The 25681-nt window shown below is 36.4% G+C and overlaps 3 protein-coding genes across 4 annotated transcripts; 1 reads left to right on the top strand and 2 right to left on the bottom strand.

Annotated features, from left to right (window-relative positions):
- Window positions 1-210: 210 nt before the first annotated feature.
- LOC116307850 (putative G protein-coupled receptor No18) lies at window positions 211-3325 on the bottom strand. Its single transcript, XM_031718167.2, has 2 exons — window positions 2712-3325; window positions 211-2388 (listed from the first exon to the last, which is right to left on the bottom strand). Exon 2 carries the CDS (start codon window positions 1976-1978, stop codon window positions 725-727), a length of 1254 nt encoding a protein of 417 aa, XP_031574027.2. The 5' UTR covers window positions 1979-2388; window positions 2712-3325; the 3' UTR covers window positions 211-724.
- Window positions 3326-12108: 8783 nt separating this feature from the next.
- LOC116307854 (histamine H2 receptor) lies at window positions 12109-19346 on the top strand. 2 transcript variants are annotated; one of them, XM_031718172.2, is made up of 2 exons: window positions 12109-12954; window positions 15866-19346. In XM_031718172.2, the coding sequence occupies exon 2, from the start codon at window positions 16344-16346 to the stop codon at window positions 17487-17489; it is 1146 nt and encodes a 381-aa protein (XP_031574032.2). In that variant the 5' UTR covers window positions 12109-12954; window positions 15866-16343; the 3' UTR covers window positions 17490-19346. The 2 variants fall into 2 exon arrangements, with proteins under 2 accessions (XP_031574032.2, XP_031574030.2); XM_031718170.2 differs by lacking the exon at window positions 12109-12954 and adding an exon at window positions 15458-15504.
- A 4272-nt stretch (window positions 19347-23618) lies between these two features.
- On the bottom strand, window positions 23619-25487 carry LOC116307855 (uncharacterized). Its single transcript, XM_031718175.2, has one exon. It carries the CDS (start codon window positions 25169-25171, stop codon window positions 24254-24256), a length of 918 nt encoding a protein of 305 aa, XP_031574035.1. The 5' UTR covers window positions 25172-25487; the 3' UTR covers window positions 23619-24253.
- Window positions 25488-25681: the final 194 nt, after the last annotated feature.

The raw sequence follows: 25681 nt of genomic DNA, 5'->3' as shown, positions 1-25681 counted from the left end.
ATATTCAGATATGCTTTCGACGCTTTGCACCATCACTTGATGGCAGCCGTGACAGGACGCACAAGTCTTTTTTTCCCGCAGGAAACTGAAATCTGTCTCACGTAAATCGGATTAGGTTAGATTCAGTTGTCCCCCTCACTAGTCATAGTGGCTGCCATGAAGTGATGGTGCAAAGCCTCTATACCAAATGTTTTACACCATGCTTTATCATATGTTTTACCATGTTTTATTGTACCGTGTTTACTATGCTTTAATGTTACCATTTTAGTATGCTCTACAGCTTTTACCGATAGAGAGCCATTAAACTGATGATGAACGATGGATATCGTCCGAAATATCTTTTTTTTAAAACTTCTAGTCATTCTTTTCGTTTCTAAACTTTTGGCCAAAAGAAACATATTCAGCTTTTACCATGTTTTACTTTGCATGCCAGGAATATTTCCGCTTCTTCATTTTAGCCATTCCGAGGTTGAGAAAACACTTTGGCGACTTGGCATTGCAATGCATTGCTGGACTGTTTTGGGGACATATTTCCAAGATGGCGGCCCCTAAAACAGCCCCAAAATGCACTGCAATGCCAAATTGACCCAGGCTCTTACTCAACCTCGAAATGACTAATCACTAAACAAACAACTAAAGCACATGAATATTCTTTATGAGTCCTACAGTACTTAGTATAATAAAGTCAAATTCAATCCATTGTGCTTGGAAACGAATTAAATTTTCAAACTTGAATTTCATTCTTTTGGCGAATCAAGAGTCCAGTGCTTCTTCTACTGCTGTGAAATACGCGACTACTTTTCTTTGACCCTCCATCCGATGGCGCAGAGTAGCTCGAGTTGATAGCAGAGTGAATCGGTGCCCTTCGAATAACTAGAAATCGCAGAATTTTCCGAAACGCTTCTTTGAATTTAGGATTGTGGAATGAATATAATGGAGGGTTTAGAGCAGAGTTAAGGTAACCCATGACCAGGAGAAATGAATAGACTCCGGAAGGTATAGTTCCATAGCAACTTTTACAAAATAGTCCTACGACGCTGATCGTAGTGTATGGAATCCAACAGAAGAAGAAAGCGCAGACAATAATTAATATACTTTTGGCAGTTTTGATGCTGCGGTTTAGCTTCTTCCGTTGTCGTTTTATTGTCTTTATCTGGCAAATATCCGGAGATTTGTTAGCGTGCGTTAACAGTTTATTACCCCCTCCGTTGACGGACGAAGACGAGGGAGATGGAGCCCGAGTGGACGCTAAATGTATTTCCGAGTTTTCGCTTGCATTGCTGTGATTCCCTCTAAAAGATTGCCTCGTTTGTTCATCAAGGACGCTATTCATTTTGTTGGCAATGATATAAATGCGAAAGTAAATCACGCACATCACGAAGAGGGGTAGATAAAAGTTCATGCAAGAGTTAAGGGCAGAATACTCTATCGGTGTGTCGAAAATGCATTGGTTTTCGACATTCACCTGTTCTGGTGGGAGATTCCAGCCCATTTTTGGGATTAAAGCGAAGACAATCGAGTACGTCCACAGCCCTGCGACCACACACGAAGCACGCTTACGAGTCATGAAACGAGTTCGCCTGAACTTATTGAGCGGGTCACTTATAGCCTTGTATCTATCGATGCTGATGGCCAACAGACTCAAGATCGATGTTGGAACTGTAATCAAATAAACTGTTGTCCATAAGTTACAAATAAATGGACCATGGTCCCAACGCCAGTTCTTTAGGTACTGCTCAACATCAAAAGGCATTGAGAGAGTCGCTGTTAGAATATCTGAAACTGCGAGTGAAAAAATAAAATAGTTTGCAGCTGTTTTACGGAGTGGTTCGTTAACACAAATTGCCACGCACACCAATAGGTTACCAGTGACAGCAGCTATTATGATAATAATTTGAAGAGTAACGATGACTGGAACAAAATCTGGAGCTGACCATGAGTCCAAGCTATCCCAACCACTACCATTTGTTTGGTTCATGTTGAATAGGAAAGAAGAATTATGGTCGTTAGGTGGATTGAAAAAAACGTGTGAAAAAAACGTGTGAAACTGCCTCGAGTCAAACGAGGCTAATGTTTCAAAGTGACAAGAATAGAATCAGGTGATTTATTCCCGAAAGCAAGGAAACTCGGTCATAATTTTCTTTGCACTCAGAACTTTTTTGATCCTTTTTATTCTTGGCAGTGAAGACAATTGGCAAAGTCTTGCTTCATCAAAAATACGATAATTTTTCTCCAGTGGTGAACTGCCAACGTGGAAGTGTTCTGAGATCTCATTCAAGAGCAAACAGAGTCTTCTGTTCTGATGCGGGAGTTTGTTCAGTTGTACAGTTCCGTGTCAGTGAAGGTACACAGTAGCCCGTGGAACTAAGTGTCTTGTTTTCAGGAAATCTTGAAGAAATAGAATAAGATAACGTCAATGATATTGACCTTGCAAAATACATACGTTGGAAAATCTATAAACTATGTGACTGTTTTTTTTTTGTCAATTGTGGGCGGTCAGACTGATCTTCAATCAGCCTTTTCTGGTGTTTTTTTGCATTTCAAAAATGTTGGCCTACTCTATCTCTTTATCTTTCGTTGCTCCAATAATCATGTCAATGTTAAGAGCTTTAGTGATTTTCTTGCATGCCCAGTTGTTCTGATGTTTGCGACTAACAGTCTTGATAAAGGACAAAAAAAAAAAAAACACTTCATTGAAGGTTTGCTCTTACCTTGGTTAGATTGTCGACTCCAGAGCAGATAAAAACACCCTTCAATTGCTCTTAAGTTACTTGCATTTCCTCCGAAAATAATGAGATTTAAAGAAGAATTTCCACTGCTCCTTTGATGGACGTTAGATGGTCTCCGTTGATAATAGGTTTTGACCTCATTCCTCTTCAAATTGTTCAATTAAAGATTTATTGCCAAGTCTTACCAGGTACAATAAATAAACCAGCCTACTTCACAAGCAGTTTCAAATGAGAATAAAAATGTCGTAAATCAATCATGTTCAGTATTCGCTATCTTTCTGTAAGTGAAGACACCTCCCTTTTGACGTATTCTCGGAAAGACATCAATAGCATCTGCAACCGTTGCCAGAGGCGTTGGAGAATATTCGCATCTTTTCTTGGCAAACATTTAAATGAGACAAAATGCGACATCCAAATCTTTTTTCATTGACACATTGAATAGTAATTATAAAGGAGTTACGGAGTGGTTTGACGGCTTAGTTAAAACAAAGAGGCTGTCTTTACACTTCAACTTTGGCTTTAATTTCGTCTTCTTTTCATTAAGAACTCCTTAATTGAAGTCTAAAAAAATGATTTCAAAACAAAACACATGCACAATACTTAAGTTCAAACATGACGAAAGAATAGAAGAGAGAAAAGATTTAATTGTATATGCAACATGCCTCAAAAAAGTAATATAATATGACTCTAAGTGTTTCACATATTCTTGAAAACATGATTTTTAATTACAATTATTTTCGAGCATAATGTTGTACAATGTTAAAAGCCTCGTTTATTAACTCTTTTGTACTCGAGGATAATTAAAGAAAACTGTTCAAATTTTGAACTTTTCGATCGATTCTTTTTTTAGACTTTATAATAAATAATTTCAAATACATAAAGGTGTTTTTTCATAGTAAATTTCCCGCCAAAGAAAGGTTTAAACCTTATTATGAAAATATTAGTTATTTTTACTTTTCTTTTTAGTTAGTAATTCTTAAAATTGATGTCCAAATATTTCAATTCTATATGAATTTAAAGTAAATTCAGTCAACAAGAAAGATTTAAGACCTATTTGGAAAGTGGAAAACAAATTGGTTATTTTTTTTTTTAATGTAGATTGTTTTAGCCACGGAAAGTAATTTTTGAAATTAGTAGGTGCTAAGATTTCAATTCCATACGGATTTTTCAGCAAATTCAGTTCTACCCAAGAAATATTTCCTTATTGAAGAGTGGGAAAATTGATAATTGGGTTCTCGACTGTGATTGGTTGTTGGGTGGGATTAGATTTGGCAGACAAACTTTATCTTCCTCTTTCATTTGGGTGTGTAAACACGAATTTTGATTCCAACAAAACACGAAGGCTTCAATGATATTCAAGTAAAGAGAACCAAATAGATTATATATATATCAGGTATGTTGTACCTAGATTATTAAAACGTATGATTAACAGCCCTTGGATTTTAATTTTATCTGATTCTCTTTTACCAGGCTTTTATTCATAACTATTTTCACTAATTAACGGTAAAATATATTATTTTGAAGGAGCAAAGCCAAAATGGTATCAAGTGATTTTAGGATTTTATTCATATGTTAGCTATAATTTTTTATCCATCATTGATTTCGATAAATTTTATTAAGCATACATTTTTCATTCATTTATTCATCCATTCGTTCGTTCATTCATTAATCCGAATTTATTCATTAGCTCATTCATTCATTCATTCGTTCGTTCGTTCGTTCGTTCATTCATTCATTCGTTCATTCGAATTCATTCATTCATTCATTCGTTCGTTCATTCGTTCATTCATCCATTCGTTCGTTCGTTCGTTCGTTCGTTCGTTCATTCATTCATTCATCCATTCGTTCATACATTCATTCATTCATCCGAATTCATTCACTTATTTGTTCATTTATTCATTCATTCACTCTCACCCTTATTAACCAGATTCATTCTTTCATTCCATATTCATTCAATCCAATCCATTTACAATAAGTACACTTAGATATCAATAAGATCTATTTACAAACCTTTAGTATATAAATTCCATTCTAATTTCCATTCTATTTTCCTTTTACAACATTGATTTATTTTGCCTTCTTTTCCAGCGCCACCGACACCATCGAGTAATACTAAAATTATTAGACACACTAAATACTTCCAAATATTTTTTCCACGCCGATATTAATTTTTTTTTCGACTTCGCGACTCCTTAAAGTTTGATCTCTTTTAAGAGCTCAGAATTATTGAAATAAACCCATGAATGGCTTCCTCTTAGAAATGATTTCCAATCATTGAATTTTTCCTAAATCCTAAGCAAATAAGCCACACTCCTTCTCTAACCAAATATACAAATAAAAAGATGGCAAAATGTTATTAAAACGACGTGGAAAAAAAAAAATCATAGAACTTCTAATTTTGATGCCTAACGTCTGAGATTAGCTGACAGAGTAACATTGGATTCTTGAGAATTAATTGTCGCTTGCTTCCCTTTGGAAAGAGTCGAACTCAAAAGAATTAGCACCTGAAATGATATGATTTTCTAGAAAGTGTGAACAAATTCCGAGTGCTTTTGTCTAGTCTAGTCTTGTATTAATTTGCAATTATATTATCGGAGGATTTATTTTCAACATTGTCGTTTCGTATGACAGACAAAGAGAAATACAATTAAGAACTGACAATATGAATAATATGAATTATAATATACGCGCGCGGCAGCAATTTGAACTAATTTATTTTATACATCACTCAGGAGAAAGAAGGTACATTTGATGATAGTTTTCAAAGCTACACGCGATTTGATGAATGAGTTTGATTGCTCTTTCTCAGAATTTATCCGCACGTCACGTGATTCCTAAGATTTGGCCTTATCCAATTCTCTACCAAAGAAGATACTTCATCGTATCCTGAAAACCATTTGTATTCCCAAAGCTCATTCTAGAGTGAGCTATTTATGGCAAAGCTACGATCACAGGTAGCCCAAGCTTGGTTTCTGTGGTGTCCTGTTATAAGGAAATGTATGGGGATTCATCAAAAATTTCAATAAAATCATTGAAACGTGAAATAAAGCCTCGAAATTTTACCCTATCATTGAGAAATAGCACTTCTTTCGCTCTGTGTGGTTATTTTTTGAATTTAGCCCGTTTAAGGATTTTGTCCCCCACCGATAAGAAATAAGAGACGATGTATTCTTTTTTTACAAATAGCATGGGCACCTTACTATTTCAGAGTGTGTTGGGAGGTTGTTAAACAGTGTTAATTTGTGGAGAAAACAGATATCATTTACTATTACTTGGTTGTGAAATGCTTTCAATTTGCTATCTTCTCGAACTCAATTCGTTACGAAAGGTTTTTTTTAATTTTATCTTATAATTTGAATCGAATAAGAATAAAAAGTTTTGAATTAATGTCAAGTAAGAATTCGTGTTATGTACTGCTATCAATATTTTCCGTTATAAACGTGCAATGTGAAGCTTTGCCTTAGGTTGTTTCTTTATATTCTGCACGATTTCAGTTTTCACGAATCTTCTTCTTTCAAAAAAGAAAACAATCCAACGAGATACAGAGAAAACTCGGAAATTAAGCGGCCTAACTCACTAAATTTAGAAACTAGCTTTGCTCTCGCTAGTCAGTATCGTTTATCAAAATCTGGCAACCAGAAATTTGAAAATCGAAAAATTATAAAAAAGACTTGCCGCCGGCGGCCAAATGTAGATTGTGTGAATTATCCTTTTGTTATAGTGGGTTTTTCTTGTCTTTTGAGCGACTGAACATGTAAACTAAATGTAGGAATAGCTTCGGGCATCCAAAGTTGATGGCGTAAGACTGCACGCTACATGTAGTCCACCCCTTTTCAAGATAGTTCGCCTATCTACACCATAATTTTACACATATAATCTAAAGATAAATACAAATGAGGTCTGGAAGCGTCAGTGGACATTTCGGAAACAAATTTCTTTAGGCGAGACACGCATGGATAAAGTTGATCACGTAGTCGTTCAAACAAAATGGCGGCCAAACAAAATGGCGGTCGAAGCAGAACTCAATTTCATTAGCGCATCGTCTTTGATGTTATTTAGTTTTGTCTACAAATCAAGTGAATTTTTGCTGTTTGTGGTATAATAATCGTCGTCTCTTTCTCAGTAGCCGATAATAAAGCACCTTGATTAAGAAGCATCTTGTTCAGTAATTGAGAAGACTTCGGCTACCGTAAAAATAGTCTCCAAGGCGACCTTTTTTGCCGACAATGTTCTTACTTAATCAAAAAGAAAATAGACAGCATTGAAGGCGGAAGTCAGAGCAATCATGCTTATTTTACTGCCTTGTCCTTTTCTGTTGTCTCTTTGATGTGTATCTATTTATTTTAACGTTATACAATATCAATCATCACACTGACGATATTTTCGATATTTTGCCAAGTATGACAAGCCATGGAAGATACTTTACTTTAGCTGCCCTAACTCTGATATTCTCGAAAATCAACCCTTTGTTTGTGGTAAGTTGAGAAGATACATGACTCTTACATAATCATTTATATAGACAAGACAAATAACTCATATTCTAATAAATAGACTTGAGATAGGAACAGTATTTTTATTATGAACAAAAAAGAGTCTAAATAATTAAACTCACCCTATTTTTTCCACCAAATGAAAAAAAAACAATTCTCTCTATCTTTTTTTTTTTTTTTTTTTTTTTTTTGCGTGTATAGATTTATTAATATGGTTCTAAGAAGAAAAAAAACATTAAAAGCTCCTTTTTTCATCTCATTTTCATTTGTTTATTTAACTTTCAATTTCAAAGAACTTCATTAACACTTTTTTTTAAGTCTCTTTACCCCGTTTTCAGCTTGTTTGGTTCACACGTATCGTCACCTACAGCCTCCAAAAGAGACATTAATTTTTCACTCCCCAATATTTTTCCTAAAAATAAACACTCGCTAAACTATATTTTGAATATCAAAAAGGAAAAGAAAACTACTTATTATAATAAACTTGTTCGATGGTGTATAAACTAACAATGATGGATATGGAGCTATCCCCAATATTTTTCCTAAAAATAAACACTCGCTAAACTATATTTTGAATATCAAAAAGGAAAAGAAAACTAAAACTACTTATTATAATAAACTTGTTCGATGGTGTATAAACTGAAAATGATAGATATGAAGCTATCCCCAATATTTTTCCTAAAAATAAATATTAGCTAAACTATATTTTGAATATCAAAAAGGAAAAGAAAAAAAAAAACTACTTATTATAATCGAACTTGTTCGATGGTGTACAAACTAAAAAATGATGGATATGGAGCTATTTTACCAAAAAAGCCTACATGAAGCCTATGTTTCGTTGCTGCTGCTTTAAACATATTAAATTCAGATGTGAATGTCAGCACACAAAGGAAATATTCCGGAAAAACCTTCAGACAAACTGATAAAAGTGTAGCCCTTTATACTTATGCAACATATGCACTGATATGCAAAAAATCCTTCACCAACTTTTTTTAAAACAGCTGTTGGTGGGTATACGTTAGTTGAACACTTCGTGTATTACGAAAAAGCTTAATAAACTTGAGGAATAATATTTCGAGACCCTATTGGACAACCGCCTCCCGGATGGCTCAGTTGGTCGGCGCGCGATCGAGATCGAGGGTTCAATCCTTGACCGGACCAACACTCAGAGAACTAAAAGAATTGAAGAGAAAGTGCTGCCCTTGCTCTAAAAATATCTAAAAAATACGCACATAAAATGGCGGTCACGTCTCATTCAGAGACGTAAGTAACAGGGAGCCACATGTTTATCAGTTGCGACTGTCACATGTCACCCTCCTAATAAGTATGATTTAATAGGAAACATTTCGAAACTGTTATATAAAATGCAAGCATTCACTTCCCTGCTTCAATGGGGTATGTCGGCTGTATACCAAAGGTGGTATTGTATACTGGTGCATTGAAATATCTCTCGACATCCGTGTCTTTTCTCCAGCTTTCCTCTCCTTTTCTCTTCTCTCTCTCTCTTTTTTGGCCGTTGTCATGATGTGTTGTGTTTTTGTGTGTGTATGGTGTGGTGTTGTTGTGTCGTGTGGTCAATGTGTGTTGCTGCGTCTTGTGTCTTGTCGTGCTGTGTATCGTTGAATTCTCAGTCTTCTCAAAACTCACCCGATATGACCTGAACGTGTACGACATTCAAATTTATAGTTCGGTCAGATTTATACCGTTAGGCATTGCTGTCATGATAAATTGAACTAAGTATTATTTAGCGTTAAGAATACCAGCTTAGCACCTAAATATAGAACGTGTCATTCGATTTTAATACAATCTTCCGTCACAAAAAGTAATTATTATAAAGTACATCCCTTGGCCAGTGACAACAAAATCACGGCTTGGGTTTTGATCCTACCCTTCCAGGCTTTTGGTGATTCAAACACTGAGCACATCATGTACACTGTCACGAACTAAGACTTGGAGTTCCATTGACCGCCTTCTCGAAAGTATCCTGGACGCGATAACATGAATATACAAAAGAAATCACACTTTTTCTCGATGAATTTCGACATTGGGCATTTCTTTTGTATTTCCACGTTGGCCTCGCATTCATAACAATTACTGTCCCGTAGCAGAGCTCTATGGACTTCATCGAAAAATGGCTGGCGTAACTAGCATAATTAGACCGTAAAAATTAATCACACAGATATATGAGCGGTGACGTGGAATTGAGACGTCCCGTAACACAGCTCTATAGACCTCATCGACATATGGCTGAAGTAAATCGCATAATTCTAACGCAACAATTAATCACACATATATGTGCGGTGACGTGGAAACGAGACGTTTGGGCCACTAATGAATTGTAGTTGACCCACTCGTCTCGTTTACATAGATCGATATGGCTTTCACCTGTCAGTATCTCTGAATACCTTTGTCCCAGCTGAGTTTTTGGAGACGGAGTAAACTCCGGCATATTCTCAAAAAATCTCACGATGGTTGAAATTTCTTTGAAGATAGCCGCCATCTTGTCAAAACTAAGCGCGCAAGCGCTTATGGGATAACCATGGACTCTCCTCTGGAGTATACTACAGATTAAGAGGAATTTTTTAAAAAATAATGAGCAATAATGGCAAAAAGCGCCAAAAACTAGACTTTCGTACGAGTTTTGATCCCAATTTTCGTTTTGGGTTAACACTCAAAACCTTTTTTTAACAGCTAGAAACTGATGTACTATGATAAAATGCCTGTTTGAAGCGGCTGATTTTCAATTGTACAAAGATGTTTTGTTGCATTCGTGTTAGAATGTTGCTTTGTCAGGCTTTTTTATAGAAAATATATGGGAAATAAGCAAATGAAGGCCTAGACCTCATTTTCGAATACAATTTTTGCTTTGGGTTAACACTTCGATTCCACTTTCATCGGTTATCTCCACTTCCAAACAAGTTAAACTTTCTGAATAACAAGATTTTAGCCTTGTACAACAGCCTTTCTTCAAGAAAATAGTTTTTGGCGCTCACCGTTTGAATACGAAAAGAATTCTCTCTTAATACCTACTACTAACACCAAAACATAACTAAAGGAAAGTCACTTAATTTTAGGCAAATACGCAGATTTGATAGACAATCTAAGTAAAGCTAATGCAAATGCTTAAGTTTCGAATTCTTTGAAATGGTTGTTCAGGGTTAGCCTCGATTTTGTGTAGAATATTCACATGTTCCACTATGAGTGAAAGTCCGTGGAATTTAAAAGCGTTTGTACCGTTGAAGTTTTCCATTCTTTACTTTTAATTACCGTTGGTATTCTTGAAGGTCTTGACGCCGAGATTAAGCCAGATTTTTAGCCCTGAGAAACTAGTCTGCCATGAAGAAGCACAGCGGTTTTGAATGCGAATTAGAGAGCATTCGATTCCAAAACTCAGCGTTCCTGTCAAATTGATCTAACACCAAAGTTTGTAATATGAAAAGTAAAAGGTATAAAAACCAGACTTCAAAGAGGACATTCTGTGTGAATGTGAAAAACGCATTAAAAAAAGCTATTTCTAACTTGAAGTGCTGTTTGCTTGATATTGTCTGGACGAGTAAATATGCATTAAGAAATATATGAATTGTCGCCTCTTTTCGAGTAGGTAGAGACGATACGATTGGGAAGATAAAATAAGAAATGGAAGGAAGGAAGGAAGGAAGTGAGGAAGGAATTAATAAATGAATAAGTGTTAGAATTTGGCTGAAATAGCTCCGGGATCGCCTGGAGTACCACTCTTTATTCGACTTGTCCTTAAGGAGACTAGTTAGCTTTACAAATACGAGAGGTTTGCTACGAGTGTAAGGTGCACTGAAGCTGTCTAGAAAGACGTTCCCTTAGTAGGTGTGGTTTTAGAAGGATTTCCTTACTAGGCCATTCGTCCTTACTTAGGTCCATGCTTTCCAGTTCAAATACAGCTACAGCCTTAGACTCGGCCTTCTGACTCCAAAGTTAAGTCGATTTAGCGAGTGTAAGAGCTGTCTAGGTTCGTCTATATATATATATATATAAATGTCATTTTCTATTTACATTTTGTGGCTAGATAAGGTCACTACGTGGGGCTAGGTTTTGATTAGAACAGATAGTGTTGGTTTAAGTTGTGGTTATAAGAATGCTAAATATTATTGACAATTTTGCTTCATAACATAAGAGAGGTAGACATGAAGAGAGAGAGAGAGAGAGAGAGAGAGAGAAATATAAAGTTTAGAAATTTTAATGGAAAATGTTAGTATTTGTGTAAGAAGAGCTAGAGAGATGCACGAGGAAGGAACCAAAGAATAGAAATGAAGGCGGCAGGGGAAGGAGAGACTGTAAAAAGATGGCATGAAAAAGATAAGAGAAAGTTGCGTTCATTCATTAATTATTATATATTAGGAAATAACAGGAAAATGAGTGGGAAGTTTTCCATCAGCTATGATATTTATTTTTGTTTGCTTTACTAATTAAAAAATATCTGATAAAAGCTCATTGGTTCCATATCAATAATAACGCAGAGTAATGAGTCGGAATTATATATATGATATGAAATGTTAATTGACTAATGAAGAGCCTTAGCTTGTGCCGGAGGATTTACTAGTCTTACAGCAATGTGGTTATGAAAATATCTTCGTATTTAACGTGAGATTATTTATCAATTTGTGAACATCGTTCATGTATCCGCTGCAATTATCTCGATAAACGGATTGCCCAATATTTTAATCAAGCTCTGTTGATTTGTTTAACAAATCATTAAAATGGTGAAAATGGTGGAAACGATAGATAATTGTGGAGCTATTAGAAGATGATTATTACTCTAATGAAAGAAGAAAGAATGAATGAAAAGGATGGAAGAAAGAAAGAAAGAAAGAAGAAAGAAAGAAAGAATGAAAGAAAGAAAGAGAGAGAAAGAAAGAATGAAATGCATCAGCGAAAATAGGAGGAAGGAAAGAGAAATAGGAAAAAAACACAGAAATAAACGAATGGTATGGAACGAAATGAAATATAATGGAAACGTAAGGACACACCGAAGGAAGGCTCTCTATTCTACAATCAGAAACACCCTTCTTCTATTCACTGAAGTAAATTAGAAAAGAAATCCAATCTGTTCACGGAACACAGGAACTAAAGCTAGCTATCACATATGTTTACATTCCAGCTTGAGCGTTCCGTAGGTCTGACTGAGTAACAAAAGAATCTACAAAGAAGATATCAAATGGTTTTATTTATGTTGACGGGACACGGACAATCATCATTAACAAAGGGTTTGTGCGAGTCACTCGTACGACTATATGCCAAATAACCAAAATAAGATTAACAAAGTCAGTCTTTGAAACGCCGAGGACACAAAGACTGAACTTCAACAATGTCGAATTGATTCAGCGCCTAACAGGAAAGTGCTGAGATTTGCCCCCTTGGGCACATCAGACCGGTAATCGTATTCCCGAAGATTTAAAACAGCTTTAAGAACAGACTTCAATCCTTTTTTCAGTTCCGACTGTTTTTTGTTTTTGTTTTTTTCACCATTTAAATCGAAACATCGTAGCTGTGATTTTAGTAAGTCATCACGACTGCGGCTGAGAGCGAGGAAACCTTTTTGGGGAAATATAATCAGATATATTTATCGCTGTCGAAAAGCTTCGTTTGAGTCTGACTTGAATTGAATACTTGCAGTTTTGTCTTTGAACTAATTTGAAGAATTTAATCAATGTTTCAGTCTCGAAAACTACGAAGATAAGAAGGTTTGGTCGTCTAAAATCAAGGTGAGTGATATAGTTGTTTTTATGTGCCAAAAAAAAAAAAAAAAAAAAAAAAAAACTCAAGAAAATTATGATTTTTAAACAGGGCGACAAAAAAATATACATAAGAAAATAATGTTAATACTGAAATATAAGAGCTAAAAGACGGCGTTTCGAAGTTGGCTGACTCATTTATACTCCCGAGTCTAAAGTAGACTTCACTGAGTCAATCGGCAATTACGTTTACTGGGGGGGGAAATTATGACTCGTGAAACGTTTTCATTTTGATGATTCAAATCAGTGCGATGCTGATGTTGGCTTTTTATTTCATTAGAACCTATACCGGTATTTGAAAGAGGTCGAATAAGAGAGAGAAAAACGCAAAGAAAGAGAGAGAGATAAAGAGATAAGAAAACATAGATTAGACACGAAATTGCCTCAAAAAGAAAGTATAGTATGAGGAAAAACGTAGAGAAAGAGAGAGAGAGAGAGAGAGAGAGAGAGAGAGAGAGAGAGAGAGAGAGAGAGAGAGAGAGAGAGAGAGAGAGAGAAAGAGAGAGAGAGATGTCTTTTATTTAATCTCGGGAAATTTCATCAATGTACAAATTGGTTTTCATGAAAACCGAGTTGATAGGTAATATATATCAAAAATTAATAATAACATTAAGAATATATAGACAGAATTATGAAATAAATTCTCATCTACCCCCCAAAAATATTATAGTAATTAAAGTGTTAAGGACCAACAGACGAAAGATTCCTCTTAAGGGATTTTAAATTATTGGACAGTCTGACACTTTGGGGTAATGAGTTCCACACTTTTGCACCGTCATAAGAGAGAGCTCTTTTTAAAAACTCAGTGCTGGGTTTCGGTAACTTTAAGCACTTCTCTCTACCACGAAGATCGTAGGTATTTTCTTGAAAATAAAAGAGTTCCCTTACAGATTTTGGTGCAAGTGCATTTAAAGTCTTAAACATCATTATTGCTTTATGCTCCTTTCTTCTTCTTTGTAAGCTTTTCCAGCCTAAAGAAGTTAAAATATCACTAGATCTGACATCGTAGCTGCTTTTTGTTATTATTCTTGCAGCTCTACTTTGCATTTTTTGCAATCTTTCAGCAGACGTTACTGGTAAATTATCCCATACCACATCACAATAGTCAAACCAAGGTAAAACGAGAGCCTCATATATGGTAATAGCTGTCTCCAAGGGGATGTAATCGCGGACTCGTCTTATGCCACTCAATCCAGAAGATATTTTTTTACAAATGTAATCAATATGAGCAGCCCAAGACACCCGTTTGTCAATCACAACACCCAGAGTTTTTGCTGTAGAGACTCTAGTAATTGGTTTGCTATTTAAATATATGTGTGGTTCGGAGGTAATTTTTTTCAATTTATCGTCAGAAGCAATAAACATGTGCTCTGTTTTAGCTGAATTTAAGCTAAGTTTGTTAGCTTTCAACCAGTTATGAATATTGGAAATATAAGAAAGAGAGAAAGAGAGAGAGAGAAAGAGAGAAAGAGAGAAAGAGATACGGAAAACATTAGATACGAAAGTGCTGCCTTTTTTTCAAATTCCTTCTAATAATTCATTTCAAAATTTTGATAGTTGATATCAACCTTTTCGTGACATTTGAAGTTTTCATTTTTATTGGTTTAAAGCTTTTTCCTTCCGTTCTTCGTGCATTAACTGTAAGATGATCGCAGAAAAACGATCCATGGTTTGATTTTAGTCGTGTACTAAGTAAGTCGGAAATTGCGTGCCATAGCCGAAAGGAAGTTTTATGTTTTAACTTCGATAAATGAGTGGCGTTTCTTCATCACTTCAATGATGAGGTAACTTTATTCTAGATCTGGTTAAAGTATATCTAAAATGAAAATCGATCAGTTGAGTTTTTTTTATGCAACTGTCTGTCCCTCCCTCCCTCCCTCCCTCCCTCCCTCCCTCCCTCCCTCCCTCCCTCCCTCCCTCCCTCCCTCCCTCCCTCCATAACATTTCAATTTTCATTCTTTTTTCCCTATATTATCTTATACTTTAATTCTTGGAGATTATTCGTTTTATTTCTGTTCTATTTTCGTAGTTCAACCCTACTTTTCTTATATTCACTTTTTTTCTCTCTAATATTTCATTCTCATGCATACTCGTGCGATTCATTAGGTTAACAATTCATCTCGAGGTAACGACTTGCTTCGTTACTTAATCATCCTTTTAAGTAAGTTTTCGTCTCTTCATTATCGTCATCTTCAAACCCCAGACATCATCAAACAAACGTCCATTCGCTTTATAAGAGGACATTGATTTATTTAGCCATCCCTAATTGTTCCAATATAAATCATTACCTCTTCACCAAGACCATTAAACTCAAGAAGTGCCATCAAGAGATTCCTTCCGTGATATAAATACTCCAATATTCGCCCTCAAAGTGTATCTAATATTGAACCAAATTATTCAGGAGATTAAAAATCTCCCTATATAAGGTTTTCTTTGTGCCTAAGATTCCATTAATTCATAACTTTAGTTCAAACGGTGATTGAAGTTGTTCAGAGAAGGGATTAAATGGGATCAATTAAGGTCAGTGGAAAATCTCATTAACAGGTTTAGTTTTCTTGCGGTGATATTCTGAAGACGCAGCATAGAAATATTTTCAAAACTTGAAGTCTGTCATCAACCGCACGCACAAGCCAATTCGAAGGCCTATGAGATAGTAGTTTAGTTTATTTGTCATAATATAAACAGATACATTTTATAAAACTTGAGACATACAAATTTTGTGGCTGGCGAAGAAAACAGAACTTTCGTCCCAATTGATATTCGGTGAGCGTATATTTATTCTATCATTTTCGAAACGAATACCGATTCAATTAAGCCGGAGTAGAAATTATTTGAAACTAAAAATTAATCATGATGATGGTTTTTTTTTTTCTATTCACAGATCGATATGATCATCTTCGATAAGACGAATGGCTAATGGTTTCCGCCAATCGAAATGTAGAAGATTAAAACTATCGGCCTTCAAGCAGAGTATAGTCATAAAAATAACATTACACTCCTCGAAGAAAAAGCAAGTAAAACGATAAAATAGAACAGCACTAGAGGAACTAATCAAGATATAACTCTAGGAATCAGAAAGAACTGCAAACCAAAGCAAATCAAATCAAACCAAGTCAAATAATATTACACTCCTTGAAGGAAAACCGACTAAATAGGACAGCAAGTAAAATGACTAAATAGAACCGCACTAAAGGAATCAAGGAATCAATAGGAATCAAAAACAACTGGGAATCAAAGTCACTTTTTTACTAAACTGAGACATTTTGAAAACAGCTGTTGTTTCGAGTCGAGATAAACAGAAGCGTGAAGGAGTAATCATCCAAGCCAAGTAAAAACAAATATTTGACCTTCTAATCACTATGGACGGCGCGCGAACTGCCGAGATCTATCTGAATCTGACTGATAACGTAACGGCGACAGCCCCCCTTGATTCCACATCAAGTCACGTGATCTTCAAGATTTTTTGTGTAGTGTCATACATTGTGATTATTATTGCAGCAACGCTAGGCAACATTCTGGTATGCATCGCCTTCTTCATGAGCCAGACACTTAGGAAGTATCCTACCAACTATTTCATACTGTCTCTCGCTGTTTCTGATCTGCTTACGGCTACATTGTGCATTCCGTTTGACGCGGAACAAACGCTGACCAACTGGCAGTGGGCTCATGGTCCATTCCTGTGCTCTGTTTGGACTACGGTTTATTTATTCGCGGTGCCTTCGTCCGTGTTGAGCCTTCTTGCCGTCAGTGTAGATCGCTATAAGGCGCTCAGTGATCCATTAAATCGGTTCAGACAACAACGCTTCATGACACGAAAGCGCGCATGCGTGATAATTGCTGCGCTTTGGATCTACTCGTTCGTCTTCGCTCTTGTACCTGAGATAGGTTGGAAAATGTACGCAGAGAATTTGATGTACGGAATGTGCTACTTCAACACAACGGAGCATTATTCCATCATCAGTTCCTTCCTCAACTTCGTCTTCCCCGTCATCGTCATGTGTATACTCTACTTCAGAATATATCAGATCGCCAAGAAAACGCGCAGAGCACACCGAGGCGCAAGCGATATATCGAACTTTTCGTGCAACAGGAACTACGCACGAAGCCGCAAACGCCTGAACAAGAACATCAAGACGACGAAAAATATTCTGATCGTTGTGTGTACATTCTTCTTCTGTTGGGTTCCTTTCACGGCGTACAGCCTAATCGGTATTTTCTGCAAGCCATGTTACATGTCTACACCTGAGGAGATGTCCAGTATCCTTCTCATCCTTGGATATTCTAACTCTGCTTTAAATCCTTATCTTTACGCTTTCCGAAATAACAAGTTCAAGGAAACTTACATCAAGGCTCTCAGGACTCTAAGTGTCATGCGCGAACGAACGTTTTCGTCACGCCGAAGTTGTGGTCACACAACACCTAGCGTGTTATCTGACAGTAACTGTCACGCAAGAAACGTGCAGCTGTCTACTTTGAGATCTCAAGGTAGTTTTCAAGCCAACTAGACGCCATAAAGATGATCATGGAAACAGAGAACACAGAACCGGAAATGAATTTGGAATTTTAAAACACTTGAACATGGGATATACAATATGGAATATAAAAGTGTTAACTGACAAGATTGTTCTAAGTCTTCCGTTACTCTTCAAACTTATGCATTAAAAAACCCTCAAAAATGTCAGATCAAACTTGTCACTAATGACGGGAGCGTTAGCATATCATAATGAATAAAATACATTTACTAACTACCTCGCTTCTCATTAGCCGAGGGCTCTCGGCCAATCCATGATATCGTGTAAACTCGACATGATAGATACAATATCATTTCCTGAAGATATTATTTATTATATTTATTGCGTCAAGTTCATTCAAGGTCATTATGGAGATTGAAAATCTTTGCTATTTCTTTGAAAGCAGAATCAAATATTTAATCTTATACTCATTAATAATTCTTATTTGTACCACGTGCAGTAGTTTGAAACCCCCATCAAATACGACCGCACTCATTTCAAAGTTCTAGTACTTTGATATATTTCAAAGTCCTACTACTCGGACTTTGAAATATTTCAAAGTACTAGAACTTTGAAATAAAAACAAACATAGCAAAAAGAGTATAAGATGTCATGTCAAATACTCGTCATTGTATTCTATTGGGTACGCCTCGGCATTTGAAATTCCACTCGGATTTTGAAACCCCAATAAAATACCGCAACTCGTATTTGAAACATTACTTTCTTAGTTTACAAAATGTATAATAAAACAATTATTGAATTCGGTTTTCGCATGATATCGTAAATTATAACTATATATAATTATATATTAAGATATATAATACATTTCAAGCTTGGTAAACAACATGCAGCATTGTAGCATGCAACAAAACCAACACCAACCTTCTTGAAATAGCTGTATATATGTACAGATGTGTATACAGCTATTTCAAAAAGGTTGAATACTGAATAGTGCATACTGAATAGTGCATTCTAAGACCAAAGGGCATTGTGGGTCTCGTTAATTTGAAATAAAAAGTAAGTATACGGCAATTAACTCTCCACATGTAGTTAGTATATTGTTTCAGATGAAATACACTAAAAATAGAATAAATTATTATTAATCCTACTTTAGACAATGCCACTATGACCCACAATGCACCTCGGTCTTGGAATGCACTATTCAGTATTCTGTATGCAGTATTCAACCTTTTTTGAAATGACTGTATGTGATAGAATCTTAGTGTTAGCGACGCCGATGTGATTATAGTACGTATTTACTGACATAAAAAAATATGAAAAGTATGAAATATAATATAGACACCATATCAACTTCATCACAAACATAAAAAATATGCAGCAATAAGTCAGATAGCTATCGAATATTATACTGAGGGTTAGCCTTAGGTTAGCCTCGACTTTGTATAGAATATTCATATGTTCCAGTGAAGGTCATGAAATTTCCAAGTGTTCGTATTGTTGTACTTGTGCATTTTTTTATTTTACCGTTGGTATTTGTTAATATTTAGACACTGATTTGAGGCTAACCCTGTACAAATGAGTCTGTAATTAAGAAACACAACGCTAATTTAAACCTCGAATTAACTAACAAAATCGTAGAAATTAGTGCAAAAATTCAGAAGTCTACAGTCTACTGAATTAACTAATGTTTGTGCAAATTTTTGGAATTTCTTACAAAGAATTTCAGGGATATATGTATGCGCTCTACAATTTTCATAAGGCTGTAAAACTTAAAACTGGCTATGCTACGTCTATTATAGATAGCCCACTTATCAAAGCAACGAACTTTTCCTCACATTTTGTGAATCTATCATTATTGTATTATCTGTGTGAATAAACTTGAAACTTATATGGGACATTGTCAAGTCTTCGTCAATTTCACTAAACATGCATTCGAGAAACAGAAAGATGATTTCTGTGTTAAAAAAAGGCGGCTTGGGGGGTCCCATGACACCACCCTGGATTCGCCCCTAGATAACCCTGAAAGACCTCACGTCATCTTTGTCACCATAAATAAAAGGGCTAGGGCGAAGGTTTGCATTGAATTTTAATGCCAATCCGAGCACGTGCGTTTTAACTAGTTTGAAAAACAACCAAGCCCTATTGTTAATGTTTGATGGAGGGTTTGAATTTCGATGGAAAACCTGTCCCGGGTTTTGAATTCAGCCCCGCTCTCCCCTGAATAGACCTTTTTCGTGCAGTGACAATGTTTTCCCAATTCAGCGTGACGAACCTCCAGGGGATTCATTTTCTTTTGTTTTTACTCTTCGAAAAATTAATGAGTATCCCAAAGGATACGAAAGGAATAGCGATGATATCCCGACGAGTTGCAAAACAATAGCTCTTCATTTTCCCAGAGGTTTGCCACGCTGAATTGGGAAAACATTGTCACACAATGAATAAGGTCTATTCAATGCTGAATTCAAAACCCGGGACAGGTTTTCCATCGAAATAGAAACCCTACATCAAAAAAATAGAAACAGAGCGTGGTTGGTTTTTACTAAAAGGGGGAAAAAACTCTTTTGTAAACAGTACTTGACATTCGCCTACTCTAAATTTGCACTCACTTTTAGTGCAATTAAAACACTCGACAAAATCGTTTCAGTTTAATTATCAAGCACTTGTTGTCTCAATATTATAGACTCGTGTTCTAATGCTATGGACGTCGCGCAGTCTGAAGGCCTGAGGTTATACAAGCTGCTGATCAGCCCGTGGGCGATTGAATAGCCCTATTTAGCATGGGCGTAATGTTTTCCCATTTAAGACCACATATATTGCATAACATATATCCGTGAAAAAGTTAACTAACAAAATAATTTCAAAAGTTTCGTAGGTCTAGGGTTTACTTAACTTATACTAACTTGAGCAATTTCCTTACAAAGCAGTGGCGGATCCAGGACTAAGAGGGGGGAGGAGGGGTTCATTTTTGCAAATCTTGGCACAACAACGTTCTCTTGCATCATCATTTTTTCCATGAGGCACATCACTGACCTAGGGGCGCTCCTGATAAGGATAACCTATCCACCAGTCCCATTTGTACGAAGGTGCTAATTTTCAAAAAGCGGACCTACCATACTTTTATTTATTTATTTAAAAAAATATAAAATCCAAGGTACCAGCCGTTGGGGGGTGGGGGGGTTATTTGCACCCAATGAACCCCCCCTAAATCCGTATTTCACAGATATATAGTATGCACTCTTAAATTCTCCTGAGAATTGCTGGTTACACTTGACGTCATTTCCTGTCTCGTGCGGAATATTTATCCTAAATCACAATTTTTTAATTCTCGACTTTCACATCTCCATAATGCCTTGCGTTTTTAGGGGGTAGCCAATCAAAAAACTGTCCCAAATTGAAAGGTTTCTTAATTGAATTTATACTATACCTGCTTTTATCTGTACAATACTGAATATCAGTCTATTCCAAGTTATTTTTGCGTGTACAGATCATCAAGAGTCTTGGTCTTGCAGAAAATGTATTGACTTACGAAAAAATGTTTCAAATTTACCTTAAACGTCTTCAAGCTTCTGTCTTTTTCTGTTTTTTATTTCATTTTATTTTTGGATACCAAACAAGGTATTTTCAACATTGTCTGATCAGCCTTCAGCAAAATAAGTGGGTTGTTACCCTCTGGTTACCCCCCAAAGACGCAAAGGATTATGGGGATGTGAAAGTAGAGAATAGGATTTTTTCTGGTCGACAGCACATGGTGGTCAGTGTTTAACTATCATTTGGAGCAGATAATGAGATTCAAAGACTTTTATCAGCTGAGTGAACTTCACACTATTTATATTATAACTATTAAAATATTTATTTTAAAATATATTTTACACCTTCTTTATCCGTTGTTACAACTACTACTATCCCTCCCCACCCTGAATTTTATTCTCTTCGATAGGAAAAGGATGAAAATTTTTTGGAACTACAAAATATTAGGCCCTTCTCACACCTTGAATATTACCCCCTAGTTTGTGTAGTTATACACATATCAAACCACTTATTTATTATAATCATACAGCTTCTCATTAATCCCATATAGGTAACTGCCCAATTATTTTCTTAATTAGACAGGTGTTGTTGATATGGGATTATTTAGGCAGCTATATAATTAATAGGTAATGGGATTTCATGCTCCCCAATCAAGAAATAATTAGACTAGAAAAATTCCTCTGACTGCCAAATTGGACTCAGCCCAAGGCCTCATCCAATTTTGAAAGTCCTCGGAATTTCCCTCGTCCAATTACTTCTTAATTGGACAGCACGGAGTCCTATTACATATACTAACTGCAAAATACAAACTCATTAAACCTCCTCACCACCCCCACCCCCCCTCCTGTCACCACCCCAGAGAATTGAAGTTCTAACCCCAGCATGTATGTGTTACCCTCCCCACCTCTTAAAAATTCAAATCCCCTTTGAGGAGTACGGAATATTTACATACATATAGCACCAGCAGCATAGTAGTGAGAGCACTTGCCTCTCACCAATGCACCCTAGGCTCAAGCCTTCCACAGGGCTCAGTGTCAAATCTGAGTAGAGTTGATTGATGGTTCTCTCCCGTGCTTTGAATGCCAATTGGAATTACAGTGGATAAAGAGCAACTCTGTGCAAATACCACTGCTAAATCCTATATTTTTATCTTATTCATATATGACTACATACAGTACATAGAGAGGGCAGATCTAGGGGGATTCTGGACTGGCTCTAGGCTCTAATCAAACCTCCAAAATTAGAACTTCAAACACCTTTTCAGACTCTCTTAATCATATTGAAGGTTCTAGCCAATCCAATCTGGAGCTATTCTCTTTGTTTGGTTGGTCTTTTATTCATTTTTGAACCTTGATACCCAGAATCCTGGATCCACACTTGATACCTTATCCAATTATTTTATTTTTTATATTATATATATTTTTAGCTTTCTCCATTTTCCCAAAGGAGCTTTTCAAATTGAATTCCTTAAACATTCTTAAACTAACAATAATACATAATCAGAATTATTCAGAACAGATTTGTAAAGGGAAATGTTTACGTGAGAGCTTCTAGTGTTCTGATCGCTAATCCAGGGCTTAAGATAGCAACAGGACAGTGGACAATGTTCAGCCAGAACTGAGACTTATCCAGCCAGCACTGAGACTTCTCCAGTCAAATAGTAAGTAAGTAAAGACTTTATTTAAAGAGGGTAACACAAAAAAGTGATTACACTTATAAACTTGTGGCCCTCGCCTTAAGTTTTAAACTGCATTACAATATAAAACTATAAAACTATAAAACATAAAAGTGTAGATAAATATACAAATAGAAAAAAATGCCAATCCTATATAAACCTAATTGCAGGAAGGTTGTCATACAAAAACAGGCATCCGCAGTCCAGAGGGATAGGAATAAATAAAAAAAAACCACCAAGCCAAGCTCTCTACATCAGAAGCATAGGAAATAATCTTTGCCTTTCTGATCATTTTGACCAGTAACGTTTAGTCAGAAATAAGGTATGACTAAGAAAAAAATACTTTGGCCTGTGATCATGACCGGAGTCTGATCGGCCGTTATTTTATGCCCTATACACATTTTATAAATTTTTGTCATTATGCACTTATCAAATGAAACCCTCTTCCCTGGGGATATGACAGGGAATAAGCTCAGCAAGACCTGTGATTTAACTTGCATTTAACAGAGGCAATGCAAGGGTAAACAGGGAATTTAAAGCAATAACTTCAATAATTTTAACAGCATATGGGAGACTGGAGGAAACCCGGGGGGGACTCCGGGAAAAAAGTACCAGGGATGCTCGTCAGAAATTTTCAAAAAGACCCCTAAAAGATACCGGAAGTTTTTAAAAAAGAGCGTGGCTGAATGATTTTTAACCCCTAAGAGATACCACAACAAATAATATTTAAATTTTATATAAAAAGCGCCTAGGATAAGCCATATCGATGCACGCTTCTCTCCTTTTCCGACACCCTAAGAGATACCAGAAAATGCTGATTTTCAAAAATTCGCATTTAACACCCTAAAAGATACCAAATCTCAAATTTTTACCCCTAAGAGATACGACAAGCATCCCCGGTACTTTTTTCCCGGAGTCCCCCCCGGGTTTCCTCCAGTCTCCCATATGCTGTTAAAATTATTGAAGTTATTGCTTTAAATTCCCTGTTTACCCTTGCATTGACTCTGTTTGCCTCCGGGGGAGGAAAGTGCTAAATTTAACATTACGTCAATGTTGAATCCCCTGCCCTGTTTCGGGGGTCTGAGGGGGGTTCAATATTGACTAATGCATTAGATTTTCAGAGGCACCTTCTATCATACATCAATACTAAGATAAAGTTGTTAGCCACATGGATCAGCGGTGACATAATATGATCCTGCTTACTGAAGTTTTCAATATTCTGCAAACTCAAACATTTCAAATGCTAGTTGTGAAATGTGTAGTTTCAGAAATCATCCATACCCACCCCACAGAGGAATTTGGAATTTCTGAAGAGTAGGGGGGTCAGAGAAAGAACAAAAACTACAGAGCTTGTATGGAAGAATATTGGAATTTCTGGGGGGTAGGGGGGGTGTCTTAAAAAAATCCTCTGTGAGGGGGTATGGATAATTTTTGGAACTACACAATAATATTGGTTTTTCACTGCTGCCAGTCAAAAACATACAAGGTACAGACTGAATATTTTTGATTGACAGCAGCGAAAAACTTAATTTTAGCTTTCAGCTTGTAACTACTGAGTTTGCAGAATATCAAAAACCACAGTAATATTATTTTTTTACAAAATCGTTGCGATCCATCTTCCAAGCATTAAACCCAACAACTGCCAAACAAAGCTGCCAAAAAATCCACCAACAAAACTGCCAATGTACGGCACAGGAACGTGGTAAAACCCTAACGCAGCACCAGCTATATAACCAACGAAACCAAATACTACTTGCGTGACCCTCTTCGCCTTGAACCGTTCGGCGTCTTGTGCAGTCACGTGACCTTGGCTCTTTGCTTTATGGGCACGAAAAACAAAAAACGCAATAGAAAAGGCATCTTGTAGAAAACCCAATACCAGAGCAAAGGCATGACTGAGGATTAAGATGGTAGTGCTCGCTACGAACCCTGTGCTTGTGCCAATCGCGATAAACGCTCCCCAAAACACGAAGTTAAAGATAAGAAATATAAGTCTGAAAATACTCCAGAGAATATCGTAGACTTGGTAGCTGATACACTTTCCAGTCTTACATTCGGTACAAAAATGCTCACAGTTGCTTGTGAAAGCGTTATAATTGCGTTCACCTATTCGTTTTCTTGCTCTTCGAACGGCTTGATCTCCAGAAAACACACCGCCGCCATCATTTTGATCGTATTCTACTCGGTACACCACCATGCCTGGCTCTAAAGTGAATTTATCTCGAGAGACTTCGGCTTTCGCTGTAAGATCTAAAATCGAGAGTGAGTATTTTCCTGTTTGTGGATCCCCAGTCTTGTGAATTCGCCAAGCATAATCATCACACACTTTCTCGACAATAAAGTGGTGCCAATAGCCGAGAGGGCTTTCTTCCATTATGTGATCTCCTTTCTTCAGCTGATCCAACGATGTAATCTTCGTTCTGGGGGAGACTTTTCCAATCTGAAGCTTTCCGTCCACATAGTCAGGAATATTCTTATAAACTTCTCTCAATTCACTTGGTGCTTTCAACATTTTAAGGTGTAGCTTGTTCGTAGACCTTTGTCCTCTGCTACACGTTGAAGATTCGTTGACGCTGTCAAAGTATACTGCCACTTCTACTTCTACTTCGCAAACTTACAAAAGATTTTCAAATTCCTATTCAAGTCCAAAGGTTGCTAGATCAGAATAATGACATTATATTTACCTCTATGATCAGATACATGATATACTCAGTCATACGCTCATCTCGGTAAATAAATGTTGCCTAGATTCTTCCACAGTCTCTAGCCAATAAAAAGTTTCGTAAGATTTGTATAGTACGAATATAAAATGCTTTTCTATTGGTTGGATGAGTTGAATCAAGTAGCCCAAGCTTGGTTAAATGTATGGGGATTCTTCAAAGATTTCAATAAAATCATTGAAACGTGAAATAAAGCCGCGAAATCTTACCTGATCATTGAGAAAGAGCCCTTCTTTCGCTCTATGTGGTTATTTTTTGAATTTAGCCCGTTTTAAGGATCCCCCCCCCCCCCCCCCAGTATT

Source organism: Actinia tenebrosa, unplaced genomic scaffold (assembly GCF_029948245.1).
Source record: "Actinia tenebrosa isolate PJP-AT-01 unplaced genomic scaffold, QUT_ActTen_1.0 PGA_scaffold9__36_contigs__length_13948895, whole genome shotgun sequence".
NCBI classification, from domain to species: domain Eukaryota; kingdom Metazoa; phylum Cnidaria; class Anthozoa; order Actiniaria; family Actiniidae; genus Actinia; species Actinia tenebrosa.
This window is presented reverse-complemented; position numbering and strand designations above follow the sequence as displayed.

Coding starts and splice junctions, on each gene's coding strand:
- LOC116307850 (XM_031718167.2), bottom strand. CDS start 1,978: ATGAACCAAACAAATGGTAGTGGTTGGGATAGCTTGGACTCATGGTCA.
- LOC116307854 (XM_031718172.2), top strand. CDS start 16,344: ATGGACGGCGCGCGAACTGCCGAGATCTATCTGAATCTGACTGATAAC.
- LOC116307855 (XM_031718175.2), bottom strand. CDS start 25,171: ATGTTGAAAGCACCAAGTGAATTGAGAGAAGTTTATAAGAATATTCCT.